We start from the raw sequence: 23483 nt of genomic DNA on the forward strand, positions 1-23483 counted from the left end.
TGTTAGCAAGGTGGCATTGTGATACATTTTTGAACTCCTCTTAATGTGTGTAATCAATGTAACAAGATTAAAGTATTTAGTGCTATTTGAAAAATTGATGACGTCACGTGTATCTTGTACCATAATGTAGTTGCATGCACTAAATCTCCACACACATGTTAGCCCCTCGTTCTAACATAACGCTCAGAAGCAAACATTCCAATACCTATCCAAACAAAAAAGTTATAATAGGTGTACAAGATAATTGGGACACCCTGTATATATATATATATATATATATATATATATATATATATATATATATATATATATATATATATATATATACACAGACGCACACAAGGCATAAGACTCTATTCGTAAAGGAAATAATAACCCCTTCTTAATAGGCTCTATATATATATATATATATATATATATATATATATATAACACAATACAATATAGTTTCTTAAATATACATTTACATCTATACACTTAGAAAATCTTTCCAAATACGTGAAGAAACTGTACAAAATCTGGGTATAGTTACTGTGCATTTATACTAATCCGAAGAGAAGTCATTTTTCATTAACCGGCACACATATCACAAATTCTTCTATGGAATCTTTGTGGCCTTGATATGCTGCCGTAATCATTCTCGTGTCCCACTGGACGGGAACATTTAACACTCAGCTGACGGTCTGCTATTACCTGTAGTCTGTCACCTGCATCCCGCTGCATCTATCTCGGCATCTTCAGACGCCTTTTTGGTCTTCCTGTCAGTTCTGAAGTACTCCACGATTTCATCCAGAGTCTTGCCGTGTGTTTCGGGAAGGTAGAAGTAGAGCACGATCGTTCCGGCGGCCGCAATTCCGGCGTACAACGCGAACACGTTGTGGTAGCCCATCCAATTCTTGAGACCCAACAGTGACTTCACGGCCACGAAGGTGAATACCGACATCACGAAAGTGCACACGCCACATGCAGTGCCGCGGATCTCGATAGGGAACACCTCCCCGATCATACCGAATGGGAGGGGCAAGAACCCCAGCGTGCCCGTCGCGACGCACAGCAGGATGGCCATCATGGGGAACCAGCTGTGCGTGGCAACCTGCTCCGGGCTTAGAACTCCCCAGTTGGCTAGGCTGAGAAACACGGCAAGCGCTCCCATTGACAGAGTTAGCCCCGTACCGGAGATGTGACACAATGTACGGCGTCCGTATTGCTTGCACAAGTAACTGCTGACGACAGCCACGATCAGCCGAATGACTCCGACCAACACTGTAGCCAAGTAGCCGTCGAAGTTGATCCCCGAATCCACGATGATATTGACTGTGTACACGATGATCACATAGATGCCGGAGAACTGCTGGATGAAGAAGAAACCGTTGAAGATAAGGAGAGGCTTGTAGGCCTCCGGTTTCTTGAGGAATGCGATGGTCTCCCTCCAGGTGTTGTCGCTAGTGTCCTCTGACTTGCTGGACACCATCTTGTCCAAAGCCACCTGCATAATTTCCGGTAAAGAGTTGTCAGTAGGCACTTTATTGATTTGCTTCAGAGACGTTTCCGCTTTTTTAACATTGCCTTTCGATACAAGCCACACAGGACTCTCCGGCACCATACGCCACACAGCAATGATGGAAATGAGTGGTATGGTAACGCATATGCCTGCTAGAAGCCGCCAGTTGTCTTGCAAGATGGCCCCTAGCACGTAGACCAGTAGGATGCCGATTGAGAATCCTACAAACACACAACACAGGCTCGCTGTAACATTAGGCAATATACTACTTATAAAAGGGTAAATCTATGACGGGAGCGTATTATTAATTATTATTAAGAGAACCTTGAAAGAAAGCGGAGAAACGTCGTAGTGCAATTTCCTAAGGACTATTATGAGAGAGAAAATCTTCCTCTCTCACTAGTCCTGTCACCTCGGAGCGAATATAAGCGCATCTCGATGGCGGCTGATTAGAGTCATCTGCATTCTCGGCTTATAGCGAAGAATAAAGAAAATATTAACGACTTTCATGGATCCAACTGGTTCTCAATAATGCAATGTTAAAAATAAAATATGATTCACTAAGAAAATATTGTAAATCAATACAAATAACGCAAATCTTATTAATCTTGCAACATTTCTACGATAATAATAAATTTATATCTTTCTAATAATGAAATATGAAATACTTAAATTTACAATAATAAAAGTAATACAGGTACATACAGATGTAATAGATTACAGTCACTGAGGAGACTAACGATTCTAGAATTAATCGTCAAAATGGTTAAAGCCCTAATTGTTATGCAAATTTACAATTAATTACAAGTTCCTATTTTACAAATTTCACAATTTATACTAGTGCTTATATCAACTGATTTCCTATTGTAACAATTACATACAAGTGAAGAAAACATGATCGATTGCCTATAGACGTACAGCTAGTTACAAAAATTAACATGAATCAAACTTACATACAATAAAATTGCTTCCTGCAAAGACGTATAAACTGTAACTTAATACAAGTAACATAAACCTGATCAGACTACTTCATAACAAAGTACGGCAGTTTACAGTACTCTACGCCAATTCAAACGGGAGCTGATCACTTCTTACGAGGTGTTAAGGAAGACTAGCTTGCTAACAAAGTAATAACTTAACATAACAAAAGTTGAAAACCAATACTACTAATTTTACCTTATCGAGCGGATGTTATCAGAATATGGTTCCCAGACGTCCCGTAAAATACGGTATCAACCCGCTAATGCATCCCATTATCCCGAGAAAAGTCTTCGGGACAGCTTTCTGTCCCGTATTGTAGAGTTCTAAACTGAGAAAAAATATAAAAGTTACAATGTCTATTCCATATTACAAATTACAAACATCGCACTTCATCATTGCAGGTGGGCTATTACCGAACAATAATTATTGTGAGTTATTAATTTCTCAAGGCGATTGATGGCAACACCAAACGTTTAGATGAAGTCTGGGTGGATCTTTTAAAAGTACTGAAGGAGAACTATCAAATTTGAAGAGGGTAGTGAAGTTCATTATGTGTATCCCTGGAACAAATGCGTGTGTCGAAAGATTATTATTTCGTATGGACGCTCTATGGACTGATGAGAAAAATAAATTATCTTTAAAAATAGCAAAATCAATCATTGTAAAATAATTCTTCGGTGAGGATTGTGTTGCTTTTTATGACATGATTTTTCAAAATAAACAATTTTTAAGCGAAAATTATTCTTCAGAGAATTATTGCAAGGCCAATGCAGATTGATTTATAAGAATATTGACACGCGAGTAGAGTATTTTGTAGCTATTTCTGTAATAACGTGGTAGAAACAATTTGAAGGCAATGTACATGAAGAAGCTTAAACTTAATGCAAATATCCTCCGTAACAATTTTGTTTACTATTTGTTTACTTACCCTTAGGTAGTTGGTAAAATGTTTGTGTAGTAAACTTTGCTACACACACACTTTGAAAGATTAGCATATTTGATGGGTGCGCATACTAAACTTACTCAGTGATAACTGATATGTGTCCCGTATTTTTTTCCAATATGTCAGGGAACCCTATATCAGACGAGTACCTTACAAAGACGTGGTACATAGGAATAATTTAATACAAGTAAATTTGAAGACCAGTACTACTAATTTTACTTTATCAAGTGGATGCTGTCAGAAGATTAGCTTACAAAGACGTAGTACCTCGCAATAAATTAATAGAATTAAAACTGAAGACCAATACTACTACTTTTACCTTATTGAGCGGATGTTATCAGGAGAGTATCTCACAAAGACGTGATACCAGGAATAACTTAACACAAGTAAAGTTGAAGACCAATACCACTAATTTCATCCTATCGAGCCGATTCTATCAGAAGAGTAAAGCGACTAGGAAATGGAATCAATGAGGGAAGCTCTGTAGAGAGAGATGCATGTCGAGAAGGAGGGAAGAGGAAGCAATGAGAAGTAAGATGCCCGGAAGTTAAGAATAACGATGTGTACATACAGAGTAATAAAAAGCTTTTTGTCTTTCACGATGTTATCCACAGATGTACCCCAGTAACACTCCAGATGTCAGTGAGAGAGAAGAATCCAGAAAGGATAGCTACCCTTGGAAAAGGGATACCGAGCGGTAACAGCACCTAAATTAATTGTAGATCAACAATATTTTATTTTTATTTTCATTTTTTTTGGGTAACAATCCTTGGAAGGAATAATTTATTTTTCATATAGGCGTATAGTGCTGTACTGATGATTATTTACAATTAACAAGGAATATCTTAAAACATTAATGGCAATATCTTAGTAAAAATAGCTATCCTAGTATACGTAGTGTAAATAATTTAAGTAAAATTGTAAATATTAGTGTAGTTATTGAAGTAGTCCATGTTTTGTTCTGTCCAATCTGACCAATCAAGAGTCGCGTTCTCAATCACTCATGTACTGTGGAGGAGTTGCATGCACACAAAAACAAGCCATATTTTAAAAGGATAGGAAGTCTTTTATAAGTCGTGCGCTAATAATTGTGTAAATTAAAAGCTGATTATTTTGGATAAATAATTTGTTTTAAAGTACGGTAGCTTATTTCATGTTAGGTTAAGAACATATCACTATCGCCTCGTATCTTATTAACTTAGTAGGCAACGAAACATATTTTATATAATGTTTTACTAAACAATCTCCACGATGTTTTTAATGTATGCGAACATAATTTGAGTGAGGGCGATCTGTTACACGATCTGGGCGCGAAAGTTTTAATTTATATGGACCAGGATAGTACAATGGTTATAAAATGCGAAGTATAAAATTTATAAATCCTAACAAGTTTTGATTGTACTAAATTCAGTCAATTAAGGTTGTGTTTATGATAATCTCAATAATTTTGACTGAATTACTTAAACTTTGCAATTGAAAGTTACGTGATCAATTATTCTAAACTGAAAAATAATATTTTGTAAATATGATATTTTAATTTTTAATTGAGAGAAATATATCAAATTTAAAATTCGAGAGAATTAGCTATAGAAGATGAAACAACCGTATCAAAAGACAGTAAAGAACTTTCTATTCTAAGGCAATAAACTTAACTATCGCTTAGGGAAATTAACAACGGGAAAGCAACATGTTTTGGTGGAATCCCTATTGAATTAGTGAAATGCTTGGGTGAAGACAAGAAGGAAATTCTATTATAATGCAACTAGAAGGACGAATGACATGGAGATTTTACGGAGACAATGTTGCTGCCAATACCAAAGAAAAATAATCCCAAGAAATGTAATTTATTCAGGACTATGAGCCAGATATCGCACTCGACGAAAATTCTCCTGCGAATACTGAATCGACGTTTATATTCTAAGACGGAAGGAGAGTTTTAAGAAATGAGCCCAGGGTACAGAGTCGAAAGTTACCCAGCATTTGCTTTTAATTCGTTGAAGAAAAACTCCGGAAAAAAGCAGATAACTTGTCTCAACCAAGGTTTCAAATCGAGCCCGCTCTTTCACGGTCAGACACGCCAGCCGTTACTCCGCAGCAGTTTATGTAAAGGTCTAAGAAAGACGAAAATCATAACTAAGAAAGAGGCATACATTGTTATTCAAAATGACAAAACATGAAAAGAAAAAATAAAGGGTTCTGATTTTGTTGAAAACATTTAGCTTCAAGTTTTTGCCATCACAATGAACAATTTTAAGACAGCCTGATAGAAATCTTAAGTTTTTAGAAGACTACTCAGTCAAACTTGCCACGATGTCCCCCGAGTAACGCTAAGCTAATTAGCTGACCTAAACTGCTAATTAGATTGGCGGCAATTATTCATACCTCACTTTCATGTTGGTTAGCCACAATTCGTACGCCTATCTCAAATAGCTGGGCCGATACTAGTACCCGATTTCAACAATACGCCGCAAATAACAGCGTTTATTACAGTAGGCTTGTGTGTCTTTTGTTAATTTCATCTCCTACTGTTGTAATTACCTGTAATTGCGGTTCTGGCTGATATGTATATCTACGGTATTATCAGGCAGTACATCTCACTTAACGATATGTCAGAGAAAAACCAATTGTTTGTATGCATCTGAAGTCTGATTAGTGGAATATGTAGCTAATCGGCGATGTATGCATTGGAGGGGGGGAAGGAACTGGCCACCCTACTCCATTATCTCCTGGCATAGTTGCCTTATGAGTGATGCCTTATTGGTGTTACTTATGAAGTTCAGACCTGTCTTCGGAAATTATTTTTCTCTACTGCATGTTACGTGTCATTTAATTGTTTATCAGTTCGGAATTATGATTCTCTGGCAGTACACATTATACAATGCCACTAAAAAGAATAAATTTCAAATTCTACTTATATTTGGCTGAATTTGGATATGAATACTTTACTCTTAAAGACAAAAGTATATATGAAGGGTACACGGGAATAACGATCAAGGTCCCTTTTTGAATAATAATAATAATAATAATAATAATAATAATAATAATAATAATAATAATAATAACAATAATAATAATAATAATAATAATAATAATAATAATAATAATAATAATAATCCGTGGCGCTACAGCCCGTGAAAGGCCTAAGACCGACCAGCCGGCTGCTGGCCTCACGCCCACATGCCGAAGCAGAGGTGGACGATCATCCAACCAGAATGGAGGTATCGTGTGGTTAGCACGATGATCCCCCCAGCCGTTATAGCTGGTATTCGCAACCGGATTTCGCTATCTATCGTAGCTCCCCAAGTGCATCACGATGCTGGGTGGGCACCGGTCCCATACACTGGCCGAAATTTCATGAGAAAATTTCTTCCCCCATAAGGACTCGAACCAGCGCGAATTTCATAACGCGAGTCCTAGGCAGGCCATTTTTGAAAGTTTCGAGAAAAACGACTTTTAAAGTTTAAGCACTTAATACTTTGTTATGTGTGTATTTAATAGAAACTGACGTAGTGGAATGTCAAGAACGATGATTTCTTATTATTAGCTAGACCACATGATAGTACTTCCTTTCCACTATAAGATGGCATTATTAACTCAATTTCGATTTTTGTTGGACCTTGATCGTTTTTCCCGTGTACCCTTCATATGGTCTGTACAAAACAACTTCCGACCTGACAAATGACGCCTTTAGCATGTTACCATGGCAACCATTCAAATAAACCAATCACGAGAGATGTGTAACCATGGTAACGGGACGGTGTTACCGTGTCTATGTTTACATGTTGCACGTGGATATCACTGCCTAGTGGTGAATACAGTGCCTGGAATGACTGAGTTGGCTGGTTAGCGCTTGCTTTGTGTGAATTAAAAATATTATTTAGTTGTATTATTGTTTTAGTCTATAGATAATTATTATGTTTAAATTATATTGCACGTATTATCTTTGTTGTCATTGGTGGAGTGTGGCTAGTGTGTGTTTTCTAGTTTCTTCGAGAGTTTCTAAATAAGTGACTTGTGGAATGTCGGAAGGAAGGAAAGCAGGCGAAGAACAAAGAATATTGTACAAAGTGTCCCGTTAAAGAGTCAATCGTGAGAAATAGTGTGTTATGTAAGAGAGTATTATAAGAGGAAAAAAAGATAATAATGGCGGGCCTCTTTTATCTTTGGCACAAGTCGTATGACAACTGCTGCTTATGTTAAAATTAATAAGACAACTGGAAAAGAAAAAGGCCGTGCAGATTTTTAATCAAATATTTTTACAGTTTACAATTTTTTCAACGTTTTTCTAGCAATATTACGTTGAAGAATACCGACACTCATAAAAGCAGAGGTTTCGTATTAAATTTAAACCTGTTTTTACAGTTTACAGTCCTTTCTATGCTTTTTAACGGTACTGCATTGAAGACCACCACCACCACCACCACCAATAATAATAATAACAATAGCCTAATAAAAATAATAATGTACACAAATTTTATTGCCTAGTGTTCAACAAATTGGTTAGAAATGCATGTGTTCATGTCAGCCGTTCATTACTGAACTCTATCGGCAGCGTGCTCGCTTACACGAAAGATGGGAAACATGACAACACTGCTTCCCCTTCTCTCTAAAACTGTCAAGTCGGAAGTAGTTTTGGTCAAGGTATAGGTTATTGGAAGAAGTTTGCACTGTAACAGAAATAAACATCCTGAATATTTGAAATAGTTTTTTGCAGTTCCTTCGAAACTACGTTATACAGTCAAGAGTTCGATAGTGATGTCTATCAAATAACATGTGCCAATATTTTATTTACTAAAATTAACAACCCATATTTTAAATATTTTTTTGAACAATTGATGGACGGAAGAAATGTTCGAGGCAGAAGAAATCAGATTAGAGTTGCTATATGTTCCGGATTTTCCGAGACAGTACCAGATTACAATAATTGTCCAGGATTGGATCAATATTGAAGATTAACGCCCATTTTAGCTTTGCGCAATGATACATTAAAAATCACCATTCATATACGTGTATGTCTGTTATATGTATTTTGAAACATTTGAAAACCTTTCATAAACGAATCCATTGTCGATCTATCAGCACATACGTACTTCGTACTTCTTAAAATTTACTGGCTCATTATTTGCGAATCAGTTGCTATTTCGATTTGAATTCGATTGGACACAAACGAAACAGTCTATAGTTGCTTAGTGGTTGTTGAAGAGGTAAGGTGTTCGGTTTTGTGCAGAGGCAAGTGAAAAAAAAAAAAAAAAAAAAACGATCTGTGTGTATGTTTTGACTTTTCAATTGCATTCTCACCGAAAGTGCAGTTCAATGATAAACTGCAAAATGAATTTCTGTACATGGAGAAGTATAAGGAGAACAATGGCACATGTGCTTAAAGTGTAATTCGGTGTTTTCCGTGGCTCATGGCGGACGTTCAGATATTGTAGATCGTTTAAAGTCTAAAAAACATAAATTAGCTCTTCAATCTGCTTCGACTTCTGAAAAACCTACAAGTTTTTTGTATCCTTTATACATGACTGCGACTGTTACGAGTTAGCAGCGTGAGAGGGTACGTTTTATTTCCACACTGTCAAGCATAATCATAGTTTTAATTCGATGACTTGTTCGTCGGAACTCGTTCGAGAAAATAAATTCTCATGTGCTGGTCGGAAAACAAGGAATATCGTTGTTAATGTCTTAGCGCCATATACCATGCAATACGTTAGAAAAAGCGCGATTTATGTCTGTAATGATTGAGAGTTCGTTTTGTGCCACATTAGGTATAATGGTGAAGATGCTGCAATTCATTAAAATGAAAGGGGGAAGTATCAGATCACAGACAACTTTAAGATACATGGATCGTATGCGGAGGCTAAGAGGAAGAAGGAAAATAGGAAAGATTAGGAATGCTGGGTTTGCAGTGAGGGCAGAAAATTATGAATGAATGAAAAAGAATTCTGCCGAGCAAACTACGTACCGTCTTTTATGAAACAACACGAATCTTAGCCACCGGCGTAGCCCGGGCGGTGGAACGCTAATCTGCTGATACGGAGTTGCGATGAGGCGTGGATTCGATACCCGCTTGGGATGATAACTTGTTTGGATTTTTTCGAAGTTTTCTCCAACCCTGAGGCGAATGTCAGGTAATCTATGGTAAATAGTCAGCCTCATCTTGCTATCACAATTTCATCGACGCTAAATAACCTAGTAGATGATCAGAGTCGTTAATACAGTAAAAAACACGAAAATTGATATTAGAAAAGAAATGCTGGGATTGCATCTCTCTGTAATTGCTTGTTATTTTTACAATCAGAAACAAAATACTAGACGAATAGTACTGCTAGAATATAGGCTGTGTAGGATATATGAAACTTAATTTAGTTCAATACTTGTGTTAAGATCTACACTAATGTTTGATGAATTATGAGAAGAAGATACATGTGGGAAAGAAAGTGTCAGTGGTGCGAAGAAGAAATGTTAAGTTAACCTACTCCTACAAGTAAAACACATATTTATCATACAATCCTTCGAAACGAAGTAATACACGGAGCAGATATACGGGTGATAAAGGGGAACTAAAAGAAATAAAATTACTTCCTGCAGATGTGGACATTTGGAGAATATCGTCATGAAAAACTGAATGTAAAAGAGATTCTGAAATATTGAGAATAATGAAAATTAATAAAAAATGAATTAGGCTACAAACAATAGGCCTATAACGGGAAATAATACAATAATATAAATATTTATGAATAAGTATTAAATATGATACGTTTGACACAAAATTAATGTAGGCAGATATGTAAAGATCATTCATGATGAATCAAGTAGTGTAGAATACCAAAAATGCTATAGAAATAGAGGTAAATGGAAAAACGAAATAGAGACCGATTACAAAATTATACGACTGTGTACAAGATAGAAATGATGAACTGAATAAAATTCTAATCCATGGTAGAAACTCAGAGAAAGAGAGATATTATATTATTTTGGATAGAAATGAATTAGGCCTAGTCATGTCTAATTTGTTAGTTTTATTTTGTTGTGTAATATTAAAATTGATTAATTTTTTAGAATAAAGGGAGCATTACCAATAGCAGGCCAGGAGATGACGACGCCTCGGATGGCATTGTCCATGACCTCGCTGCAATACACGACAGCCGGCGTGCCGACGAGGCACACAGCGAAGCCAGTCAGGAGTCGACCCGCGTACACCGCACACTGGAACCAGGTGTCGTCCTGAGGGGCCGCGGCGATTAGTATCCAGCCCAGCAGTGACGGAGTGTTAACCACCATCAACGTGCCCCTTCGGCCCAGTCTATTCAGCAGATATCCCATCACGATGCAGCCCAGAGGCATACCGATAGAGATCAGCGAAGCTGCAACACACAAATGTATATAACTAGAAAACTGATTAAGTTTATGAACTGTAGAAAGTACTGTTGCATGAGAAGTCAGCATTGTTTTAAGTATCCTTTGTGAGTTATGACTGTGTGGACTAGAATTAATGAAAACAGTTCGTGCTCGAGCGTGGATTGGAATTTCGTTCAGACTGATTATCTGTCAATGTTAATAGGGAAATGGGACACATTTAAAAGGCACGGAAAAAGGCGTCCTTGCAAGGGAATTTGGGACTGAGGATAACTGAACATTTGAGCTCCAAGTCCGTTGGGACTTGTCTCATTCAGAGTTTCTTTGTTCCACTGAAGGAAATTTAGACCATTTTGAAGGGGTAAAGCCGAAAATGAACGTAACCTAATAGCTACAACATGAGAGAGGGAGACACATGACAACAGGTCGAAAATTTGCGAAGCCTGCACACCGATGGGTAGCTGCAGGTCTCGCAAGAGAATGGATCTCAGCCCTTACACTGTGCGAGTGACACTCGAGTAAACTCGCCCTATATAGCGAAAACAATATTCCAAAGTAAGGTATCTATTCCACAGGTTTTAATTGGGAAAAATGCATAATCTATTAGAGAAAGACGTAGATCCATGCCCCATTTCTTTCAGGACTCATCAGATATTTATATAATCGCCTGAGGAAAACCACGGAAAACCAAAGCCAAGATAGTAAGTTGTCTTAATTTAGGAGACAAATCAATTAGCTCTGTGGCGACTGTAATAAAATACAGCCCGATGGACCCTGAAGGCTTGATGTTTGAAAGGGTGTGTGTTCTTGTTAGTACGAGCCCAAATTGTATTTCCCCACGAGACATGATATTGGGATGTATCTGACATAAGATGAGCTGGGGATGGATCTTGATCGTGAGACTCAGTCAGAAAATAGATCAGTCGTCTGCATTTCTTGACTCCCGAGTTAACCTCTTAAAACAAAAGAAGGGCGGAGGGATAAGGCAAGATATCCCTTCCTTTAGCCATCACTTGTTCTTTCAAAGTTAAGCACTCTGGGTATCCTTTTCCTCCTACCTTCTCTTTTGCTGTGTATTACGGAATGCAATTTATACTGTATGAAGTAATCTTTATAGACTACTGCAATAGATGCTTGTGGTTTGACAGGTCGCTCCTGATGCTGTATTTTGGGTCTCCAGAGAGAGGGAGTTCGTTAGATCAATTTAAATAGAATAAGGTAAGGAACGATGGCAGGAATTTGGGATGAAGGATGAGTGGAACAGAAAAAAATTCTCTCCAGCACCGGGATTTGAACCCGGGTTTAAAGCTCTATCCACTAAGCCACACCGGATTCCCATCCCGATGTCGGATCGAATCCTCTCATTTTAAGTTCCACCTCTTGTACTTCGGTACATCGTAATAATATTATTATAGGAAATTGGGAGCTTAAGAGTATATGTTCGCGAACGACCACAAATAATATCAGAAAATGCAAGATTTAAATTTATAAAATCTCACAAGAAAATTAATTCACAAGTGTAAAAAAATTGCAGTGCACCATACCAAGACTTAATAGAACTTAAATAGCTGATAAAAGTTTTAAAAAGTTGCAAATAATAATTTTTCAAAAGCCAATTTTATCAGAGTATGAAAAAAAATTAATGCAGTTATATCATTTGGTAACCATAACATTGTTAAGGTTTCTCTGACATCTTTAATTTTTTTACTGCACGTAATGAACACATTTCTAAAGAGTTCTACCCTCTGACATGTCGAGTTGTTAATTTTAATGCAATTAATTTTTTATGTGTTCTATATAAAAATATTAAAATGTACATCATGTTTTGTGAACTTTTTTTTTTATTTTTAAAGATATGGGCATTATTGTAGTCTACTTTTTGCATAAATGGATGTGAACTCCGGGTGCAAAATTTCATCATTCTATGTATCTCCAATGGTTGAGAAGTTGTGAAATAATGTGTGGAAAAATAGCAACTTTTGGGATATTTAACTTGAAGTTAAAAGTGTCTTATCTGACATCTATTGTGCTAGAACATGTCCATTTAAATAAATAAATAAATAAATAAATAAATAAATAAATAAATAAATAAATAAATAAATAAATAAATAAATAAATAAATAAACTATATGTATCTGGAATAAGAAAAAGCTGCGAAATTTTTAATTCAATTTTTTTTTCAAAAATATTCACATATTATACCCTTAAGCCTTGATTTTTTTAAACCGAGGCATCCGTAGTCCGAGATGCGAGGCCGGTGATATGTACCATCTTCGCAATGATGCTGTAAGGCTTGTGGTTCAAGCTGCAAGTTCGCGTGGAGAATTAGTTGCTGAGCGAAGTTTGTGTCCGGATTTTCCTTCAAAATTCTCTGAAGTTCCTTCAGTGGAACGGTGAAACTCGGAAACAAATGGTCAGCAGACTTACAACTCACATATTCAGTTCTTCTCAGCCCCAAATTCCCTTGCAAAGACTAGCTTTTCTCTATCTTTTAATGTTTCTCCTCCCATTTCCCAATTGACATTTACAATAGTCTCGCCGCCTGTTTGTTGCTTTTAAAACAGGAAGCTAATGTGTGTAAGTATGTTTAGTCGACAGTTTGAAGATTGTTGGAACCTCATAAGTGGCACCATTCATGAGGAAATTGAGCCAGGAGATAATTGGGTAGGGTAGCTCGTTTCATTCCCCGTCAATCGCATATGTTACAGTCAGAACGCAAAATCCGCCAAAACCCGAAGTTTCTAGAAAATTCTAGTTCTGACAAAGCTCTTTAGGAAATTCTAGTTCCAGTTACGTAATTCAGTTACATCTAGAAATAACTCTGGCTCTTTAGGATATTCTAGTTTTGACTAGTATAATTAAATTATATTTAGAAATAACTGAGTGTTATTGAGAAAAACCCGTTGTAACGATTTCAAGTAAGGTGCAATGCATCCTCCAGTTGGTACAGGAGTTAACATCATAATGCGCATTCCATATGTCGACAGAGGAAAGAAACCTCATAGGAGTCGTGCTTGAGCTGAATTGAATTGAAAGGGGAGAATTTGGAGGACAAATTTAAAAGGTACGCAAACGCGTCCTTGCAAGGGGTTCGGGGCTGTAAGAAACTAAATATGTGAGCTCCAAGCCTGTTGGCTACTAGTCTGACTCCGGTTTACGCTGCTCCACTCAAGGAGTTCTAGAAAATTTTGAAGGGGAAAAGCCGAAAATGGACGTAACCTCTTAGGTACAACATACGCGAGGGGACGGAAATGTGATCAAAGTGATCACAGGACGGGACGAGGAGGAAATGGCTGGTGTAAATCTGCACATTGAAATGAACTGTGTCATATCGCAGTGCAGGAAGAGTCGAGAAGACTCGTTTGTTTGCCGTTAGGATGGCAGGTGTTATCTTGCACATTGCAAGGGGCTTAGACATTTCGCGTGCTTGAGCGAAATGACGACGGCTTTTACAGAACTCAAAGAAAGGATGAAATAATGAATGAACTATATTGTGAGTAGATTCACTAAAATTTGAACACTGATACTGTAGTTCATTTCATCAACATCCGGTACATAACACTTTCTTTCTTTCAGAACCGAATTTGATGTAGGTTCTCAAATTTTCTTGACACGAGAACAGGTGTCAGATGCAGAAATTTCGCTGAGGACTGCAGCAAAGAAAGAACCCGTCGGAAGCGGACAAGAATTTGTTCGTTCGTTCGTCCGTTGTGCTTGCAAAAAAATTGTTTCGAAGTGGTGCTTGTATGTGAAGAATAAAATTCTCTGAAACTCTAAATGTCACAATTGTCGCAACAAGTGATTTGTGAGACAAAAATAATAATATTGAGTTGTATAACATAGTTATTCGTAATAAGTTATTTCTGTATTTAACTAAATTACGGAAGTGGAAACTAGAATTTCCTCAGGTTTTGACGCATTTTGCAATCTGAAATCGTTAAACGGGTTTTTAGTAATAAGACTCAGTTATTTCTAGATCTAACTTAATTATATTAGTGAAAACTAGAATTTCCTAAAGAGCCATAATTATTTCTAGATTTACTATAACTCAATTACGTAAGTGAAAACTAAAATTTCCTAAAGAACTTTGTCAGAACTAGAATTTCTTACAAACTTCGAGTTTTGACGGATTTGGCGTTCTAACTGTAACAATACATCACATACCAGTAGTAAGTAAACTAATCAGACAATTGTTCTTCCTTTGACACTTTTCGCTACGTAAGTTATACTGCCTCATAATAATACATTAGGTGTATCAGTCAGAACCTCAATCACAGGTAAAAGCTAATGAGGACAAGGACATTATCCTATCTTTTTAGACGACTGATATCTTCAGTAAATTGTCAACACTCCATGCATCTAATTGCTTTATATTTTTGCAATATATTCTTAATTTTATCACACATTCGTTCCTTGAACTCACATATGAATTAGGTAATTTATTGATTTAAAATGCTAGAAACCTCTGCCACATACTTCATTTTTGAACTGCTATATGATAGCCTGAGAAGAAAACTAGATACGAGTGCCTATTTCTTTCACTCTAGGGTCTATGTATGCAGATTTACGCTCCCCTGTACTATTTTCTGCTAGATGCACGGTTATTTGCCGTCTTTTCCTACTCCACGTATCTAAATTAGAATTGTTCTATTTTCCTCGAAAAGTTACTTCATTCTTTTCTTCATATATCCGATTTTGCTCTTGAATCCTTTGGCTCTACATAATCTATCTTTGATCAGTCAAACGGAATGACTGTTTGTAACGACCCCAACGAGTAGGCTACCCTTCTCGTTCACTCTTTTTCTCACTTGAAGAAGAAAATAGAAGCAATGTTTAAAAAGTTGTTAATTTAAAATTAAGCAATGCAAAAAAAAATCCACTATACACCTCCTCTTTACAATCCTTAAGGGGACACTATGGTGAAATAATAGTAAAAAAATTAAGAAAATCGATTAAAAAATGTATTGTGGCTCTCTATTTAGACAGAGCTTAAAAAGCTAATTAATTTATGTTCCCATGACTGTTTTCAAGCTTTTGAGCTAATATGAATAAAAAATTGTGAAAATTGTGACGCAAGGAGCCTTTTTAGTAGAGCGGTGCAGACGGAGCACATGACAGACAGAATGGCATCATAGCAAGGGTTCCGACGTTACTCGGCGTGCTCCCTGTGTACAAGCGACTGTCAGGTACACGATATGTTGACGTACAGACGACACAATAGAAATGACACAGTTCCCTAACGTTTCTGCAATTAATTTTCTACAAATACTTTAATAAGATATCAAAATTGCAAAACTAATTAACCATTTCATCCTAAACAAATAATATATACTTTACATGTATGATTTCATACAGAACGCAAACAAAATCACTGTTTATTTGTAACGGGTTCATGATATTCTATTCGCAAAAGAACTTGAACTATTGTTTTTTGTCTTTTTCTTTTCCTTACAATGAGTGTGAGTTATTAATGCACGTTATACGTTATCACTTTCCTTCCAAATATTGTTACAGTACACAACAAATGACATTTGTAAGTTATTAACAGAAAACGATTATCGTCTATCATGATAGCATGGCCTTATATGTGGAGAAGGTTTTTTCTACGTCTGTTGAAACAACAACAACGTAAACTCCTGTGCAACATTTTTTTAAACTTCTGTGAGTTCTTCAAAGGAATCCTTATCTCCAGAAATACTGTCACTAATCTTGCAAAGTTTATAATATCCACCATTTTTTTTTCAACATATTTGTTATTTTCGCAGATATTATTTTAGCAATTTTATCGTCTACTTAAGTCACTTTCTTCCAGATATTTCGCAATAGGAAAAACTGATCAACCAGTTTTGTACCAGACTTTTCTAAAGCTGTTATACAATCACGAATAAACCCGTAATTTGATTCAATGTATTCCAATTGTTGTTTTATGCTTGAATCAACCAACAGACGTTGGGCTAGTGGTATTGCAAATGCATCTTTCACATCAAATGATTGAATAACATTCTGGACCTAGTCGAAATATTTACAGTAATAAATGCACGCCTTCAATCAGGAATCCCATCGAGTAAGTATAGGAGAAGGAGGAAGAGATACACCAGGACATATCTTCTGGAATGATTAACAAAACGCATCACACATTTCTTCATGGAACACGGATGAAGAACTATGACCCTGCTCACATTTTTCGCCTTTTTTTTCAACTTCATGAGGGCACGTTTGTGTACATCCCTATTTACATGTCTTAGAATATTACATGCTCTATTTACTGAAACTGATATTTTACACAATTTGCAGAATAGTTTATCTCCGCTGCAACAAAAAAATATCACCATATTCGGAAATAAATCTCTTAAACTTCGCCGAACGAATTTTCTCCCCCTTAGGCATCGTAATACTAGAACCGAACTGTTCTCATGTTCCTTCAGTATTGACGTTTGCTTTACTAAGCTGTACCTACTGCTTACAGCTATCCTGTGTACCGCAGAGTCAGACCTCTGCGGGTGCACAAGGTGAATTTACAACCCTTGCCCTGTTGTGTCGAAAAACTGCTCCCTTTGCACTGCTGTACTTTTTAGTGATGTCAATATAAAATACATTTAAAAGATATCATTTCGAAACTATTAGCCCTAATGGCACAACATTTTTTACAGATGATAGTATTGTAGGTATATTTATGTAGTTTAAAATTCATACATTTTGGATGAAAATTGTAAAAGTTTTAAAACTCACAGAAGTGACCCTTAAGATCCAAAGCTATGTGCTGAAGCCTCGCATTGCGAGCTTCGCAGAAATCCAGTTGGACGAATCGGTCCGAAGCGACGCAGCTAGACCTCTCTACGAAGCAGACAGCGCATCGCAGCTATAGATACCACTCACTATCTGTCATGTAGTCCGGATTTGTACGAACTCGCATGCGTCGGTTCAGAAAAACCAAGGTTTTAAGAGGGTTGGAGATGGAACCCGATCAAAAGCAAAACTGATTGTCTCGTTTTGATTAATTCTATAGCGAATCGTAGGACTCATTAATAAAATGCAATTTAACTATCACCAATCCCTTTAACGTTAGTTAACTACGCAGTTGATACAGAGCTGTTAATAGCTAAGTAAGAAGAGAATGCGTGCTCGAGACTCAAAGTAATATTAAGGCAGAAAAAGACAATATTTGAGTAAGTTCCCTAGTGATACTCCAGTTGCTTCTACTTAAATAATTTCTCAATCACTCTTTTCAGTAGTGCAATAGAATTCGTTGCGCGGCAACCCGTGGAGGACCAAGGCCGACCATCAGACTGCTGGCATCACATCCACATGCCTCAGAAGAGAGAAACAATTATCTAAGCAGTAGGGAGTAACGTGTGGTCAGCCTTCATAGGTGGCTTACGAAGGTGATTTCGCTGCTTACTGTAGCTCCCAAAATTTATCACTACACTTGGTGGCCACTGGGCCCATAACTGGTCGATACTTCATGAGAAATTCTCATCTTCCACGAGGATTCGAACCATCGCACAATCCATCTCTAGTCCAAGATGTGTGGCCTTAGACCACGCAGCTACAACCAGTAATTCAGCAGTGTTGTAGAAGTAGGCAACTGATTTACCATACTATCTTTCATAAGATGGAAACTACGACACACTGGCGAAGCCGCGTCCGTTTCGTCAAGATGGTTCGGGCTCGATCTCAGCCAAGGTCGTGATGGACAAAGCAAATCTTGCAGAGGGTTTTTCCTCCATATATTCCTGTTTCCAGCTTTTATTCCACTAACACTCTCCACCTTTTCCTTACTTCATATATAATCAGCAACAGTTAAACATAGGCTGGGGTGAATCTTGAGCGTAGTAAGAGTTTCCGATGCTGATATGGGTCCTAGAAGTCTTCTGGTAATGTAACAGAGCTCTATCAGGGATGAGGCAGGATGACCTGCTTGTTCACATCGGATTCACGAGTGCCATACAAGTCGGTTGTCGGACTTGGACAATCATCGTATATATGTATAGGAGACACCATAGGTCAAAGGAGGCCTAAGTACAAGGATGGATCCTGGCCCCTGGAAAGCCAAGCCACCTTACGGCGAACTTTCTGCGGAGCAAGTAACTACTGAAACCTTTATTACAATATATGCAAGCGAACAATATCAATTTAACGTACGTACTAAAACGGCTTATTTAATTTTTACTTCCTTAAATTCACTCCAGTTTGTTTTTTATAAAATTCAAGAAATTGCCTAAATTAGTACTCCGTTATTCAACTGTATTCGTGCGCCTCCCCCTCCCCCCCTTGAAGTTATGGTACGTACTTTTAACTTAATAATAATAATATACCCATGAACGCTCTTCATGACTAACTTCTACATCAGTAGATCCTTTGTGCCTTTTTATATTCATTATATGAACCATTCCTGCAATATCTGCATTGGCTGGTCTAAATTACTTATTGACAAGAATGTATCATGCACATCTGCTCGATCATTTTCATTATCCAAGCGTTCGACACAATATAATCCACATTTGCAGTCTCTGTCAGTGTATATTTTCGCGGATAAAGGATTTCCACTTGCATTTACATACTCTTGACCACTATTTATTTTCCTATTTCGTACATTCTTTTCCCACCTATCACAGTATTCCACACGCTTACTAGATTTCACCTTAGTAGAGTTATTTTCTTCCACTTCGTTACGTGGCAAGAAGCAGCAACTTTCATTAGACGCTTGGATATGGCCCACTCTGCTTCTCAAAAGGACTGGCATTTGCTTGAGTGAGTATTTTTGTTGCTTTAATTATTTATAACGTGAGGAATTTGGACTAAATGACTCTATCTGTCGAGTACGTTAGTCAGCAGGCAATAAAATGACGAGAATAGCTTCAAAACTCTGAAAATGGATTTGGCCCACTATGGCTCTCATCCCTTCATATCATAGACGTAGGCCTACTAGTCTCAGAGAGAAGTATTGAAACGCAGCGACTGTTGTGAAGTTTCTACAGGAGGACATTAGGCCTACTTCACAGCTCTGTGTGTTACAATGTGTAGGCTACCTATATTATTTTTACTGAAAAGTGGACATTTATAATTAACCGTTGGGTGTAAGAAAAATAACTTTTTCACGTAATAGCAGGATTTATTTATATGTGAAAGAAACTAGTAAGCTTCTTTGTATCTATATTTGTGAAATTTCAGAACAAAGCATGTTCTAAACCATGTGAGATATATCAAGCTTCGTATGAGGTGAAGAGATATAGATTCTTATCGTTCGGGATATGAAGCACTCCTAAACACTTCAGCCCAAGTAGGCCTTTTACGCACTCGTGATGAAAAGAGTTGCGTGCCGAAAGTATGTTCACACCACTCATTCCTCTCTAGCCATCTACAATACATCTAGTGGTAGTCTAACATAGTCCACAAATCTACATGAATTGTAATGTTCCCGTCAGGTAAGGACGAAATTGGAAAGAGACTCCACTACCTTCTATGCAGATTTATAAGTTCTCTAAAATCCATCACCACAGATATCTACCAATCTCTGGATAAATCGCGAGGAACACCTACCATGTCGGAGTATCCATTTGTGCCAAGCGGTGTCCATTTTTCGAATTTTCGATGTAGTTATTACATTTTACAATTCATTCATTCATAGTATTCTTCCAAGTGTAGATCTTTTACTGCAAATCCAGCATTAATCTTACGAGCAAATATTCTCATGTGGGAATATGAAGTTTTTTTTTTCTTCCATCATGTTAATAATGTCAAAACAAGTGCTTAGGCTTTACAAATTTTTACCACTCGAGCGCAATTACGAGAGCCGTAAAAATAAGTTTCCCTGGGACGTTTACAGAAACAAGACAATTACATGGAAAGATTTATTGGAACATATACAGCAATTGTTGAGCTATTTTTCAACACATTCCCCATCGGAATTGAGACATTTCTCATACCATGACATCAACTTTTCTATACCTGTTTCGTAGAAGTCTGCCGCTTGGGATCGAAACCAGTGTGTGACAGTCGCCTGCACCTCTCAGTTCCGGTGGAGAATATGTTGAAAAATAGCTCAACAATTTTATGTGTTCCAACAAATTTTTCCATCAAATTGTGTTTTCTTTCTTCAAACGGCCTCAGGGAAACTTATTTTTACACCCCTCGTAATAGCGCTCGAGTGGCCAAAATTTGTACAAGTACTTGTTTTGACATTATTACCATGGTGGAACAAATATAAATTTTTATCTGCCTTCCACGAGAATGTATTTGTTAGTTTACACGTACGATCTATTATCTTAATATCGTCTATCATCTGATATCCTCTTCTGCCATGAATTTTTTTCCCGTTCACCATTCCTTCCAAAGCATCCTTGTGTTACTCATATACGCAATGAAAAAATAAGGACATCATACATCAGTGAAGATATTCATTCACAAAATTAATTTGAATTTGTTGATGAAAAATAAAAGTTAATGAACACATGATTTTATTAATAGATACAGAAGAATGATGTTAGCATATTTCATAATCAAAGTTGCCGAAAGACCTCCAGTGTAGAAGCGGCCTACACGTCATCTCAAAATTAATTAATATTTTTATCATCAATATTACTCAATAAGTTTAGCATAATTGACATTTATCAAAAATATTTCTTAATATTGCTTACCGCCTACGTAACTTTTTTTTAATCTTCCCTGTACACCCTAACAAGTGTTAGGTTATTTTATAATGAGGAAGGAACGATACCTATTCATAATTCAGTTTTCTCTGCAAAATAGTAGATTAAACTTAAGGTTTCGAAAGTGTTATAATATAGACGATTCTATAGTAATAGACAGAACTAATTTTATATACATTTATTAAAACATTACTTTATGGTCTAGCAAGCATGTGGTAATGTTTTACGAATCTTTCTGCTGATGTTGAATAGTTAATACATTCCTTTAAAACATGATTTGATAGTAATATCACGAAGGTATTTCAGTTAGACAACGAATGGTTGTAACATTGAGACACATTTATAGTAATTGCTGATGACCAGGGAACGGATTTATATGGACTAAAAATATATGAAATATGTAAATATATATGTAGTTATTTTTACCAAAATATGGAATTAAATATGGATTTTTACCAAAATATGGAATTAAATATGGACTTAAAATTATAAAAAAATGACTATGTACGTTAAATATTGGTACATTTTAATCAAACTAAACAAAAAATATAATGGACGTACCTTATCTTCCAATGTAGTTTCAACAAAACACAATTTTTATTGTCTGTTACCATAACAATAGGTTACAAACATTTCTTTCAAGTGCTGAAAAGTGAATCTTCTTCTATTGTCTCTGAGGATAGATTTATACTGACTAAAAGAGCGTTCGACGTCACAAGAAGTAACTGGTACATAATTCAATTTCACAATGTCTGCTGGGGATAAGTCCAAGTTAATCTTCACTGTTGATTCACCACTCATCACAGCAACAACCTTTTGTAGTTCTTCATATCCAGGGTTTTTTGAAAGTACAGTGTCCACCTTAGCTCTTACTGCATCTGCAACTTTACCTCTACCACGATTCAGTTGTTCCACAGTACTATTTATAATTTCAAAACTTTCAGATAGTGAAAGGTGCCTATTTTGGAGACTTTTGAGCGTTTTTATGATGCATGAAAATGTATGCTGAATGTGAGCTAAGTCATTCTTCACACTTATGTCACAGGTAACTGTTTTCGCAGTATCAATTGAGACTGCATCTTCAGAGTCCAATGCAAGGAGAACATTGTTAATAGAGTCTATATGTTCGGCATAATATTCAACTGCTTCTAGCCATGTACCCCATCTAGTTAAAATTGGCTTTGGTGGCAATGGAATTTCAGGGTACATTTCTTTCAACACGTTAACTCTACTGGGAGCTTTGAGAAATACTTTTTTCACTGATGAAATCAACAAATCTACTTTAGGGAAATTGTCTCTGACCACTTCTGTCACACGATGAAATGCATGCGCCACACAAGTAAAATGAGTCAATTTAGGATATACAACAGATAATGCTTGTCCAGCTTTGACCATATAAGGGGCAGCAACGCTAATAAAGAATAACACATTATCGTACATAATACCCTTTGGCCACAGGATACCCATAGCTTCGTTGAACAGTTTAACTATAGTTTTGTTATTGCACTTTTCTAGAACATCACAATGTAAAAGAATTCGTTCAGAATATTGTTCACTTAACAAACCGATAACTACATTACCAACAAGTCTACCTTCTTTGTCGGGAGTCTCATCAATGGAAACCCAAATTGAACTATCTTTAATTTCATCTCTTATCTTCTGTATTGTCTCATCGTAGATGGATGGAGCATACGTCTTCCTAAGTGTTGACTCATCCGGGATTGTATGTTGAGTATATTTTTCAAGGAATTCCCTGAAGACCTTATTCTTTAGTTTGTAGAGAGGAATATCAGCAGAGATGAGAGAACGGCACAGGTCGATGTTAAACTCAGATCTTACATTCGATGTTGTTGGTTGTGTTAAAAACAATTGTCTCTGCTTGGAATTTAGTTGTTTGTTGGCCTGATGTTTACTAGTTGTAATGTGTTGTTGCACCAGGAACTTTTGTGTAGATGATACTGCACACTGACACAAATTACAAAATAATATTTTATTGTCAGTTGATAAACCATCTTCTTTAAATTCTGAAATGTAACTTGTTAGTTTTGATTTT

The 23483-nt window shown here is 36.6% G+C and overlaps 1 protein-coding gene across 2 annotated transcripts in view; it reads right to left on the reverse strand.

Annotated features, from left to right (window-relative positions):
* Positions 1 to 444: 444 nt before the first annotated feature.
* The window catches only part of LOC138711879 (facilitated trehalose transporter Tret1-like), a 54731-nt gene continuing 31692 nt past the window's right edge, over positions 445 to 23483 (reverse strand). For both annotated transcript variants that reach the window (XM_069843151.1, XM_069843150.1), the window contains exons 3-4: positions 10502 to 10789; positions 445 to 1722 (exon numbers count right to left, since the gene is read on the reverse strand). In XM_069843151.1, coding sequence (XP_069699252.1) covers positions 704 to 1722; positions 10502 to 10789 — 1307 coding nt within the window. In that variant the 3' untranslated portion in view covers positions 445 to 703. The remainder of the gene's footprint in view (positions 1723 to 10501; positions 10790 to 23483) is intronic.

This window comes from Periplaneta americana, chromosome 13 (assembly GCF_040183065.1).
Source record: "Periplaneta americana isolate PAMFEO1 chromosome 13, P.americana_PAMFEO1_priV1, whole genome shotgun sequence".
NCBI lineage: Eukaryota > Metazoa > Arthropoda > Insecta > Blattodea > Blattidae > Periplaneta > Periplaneta americana.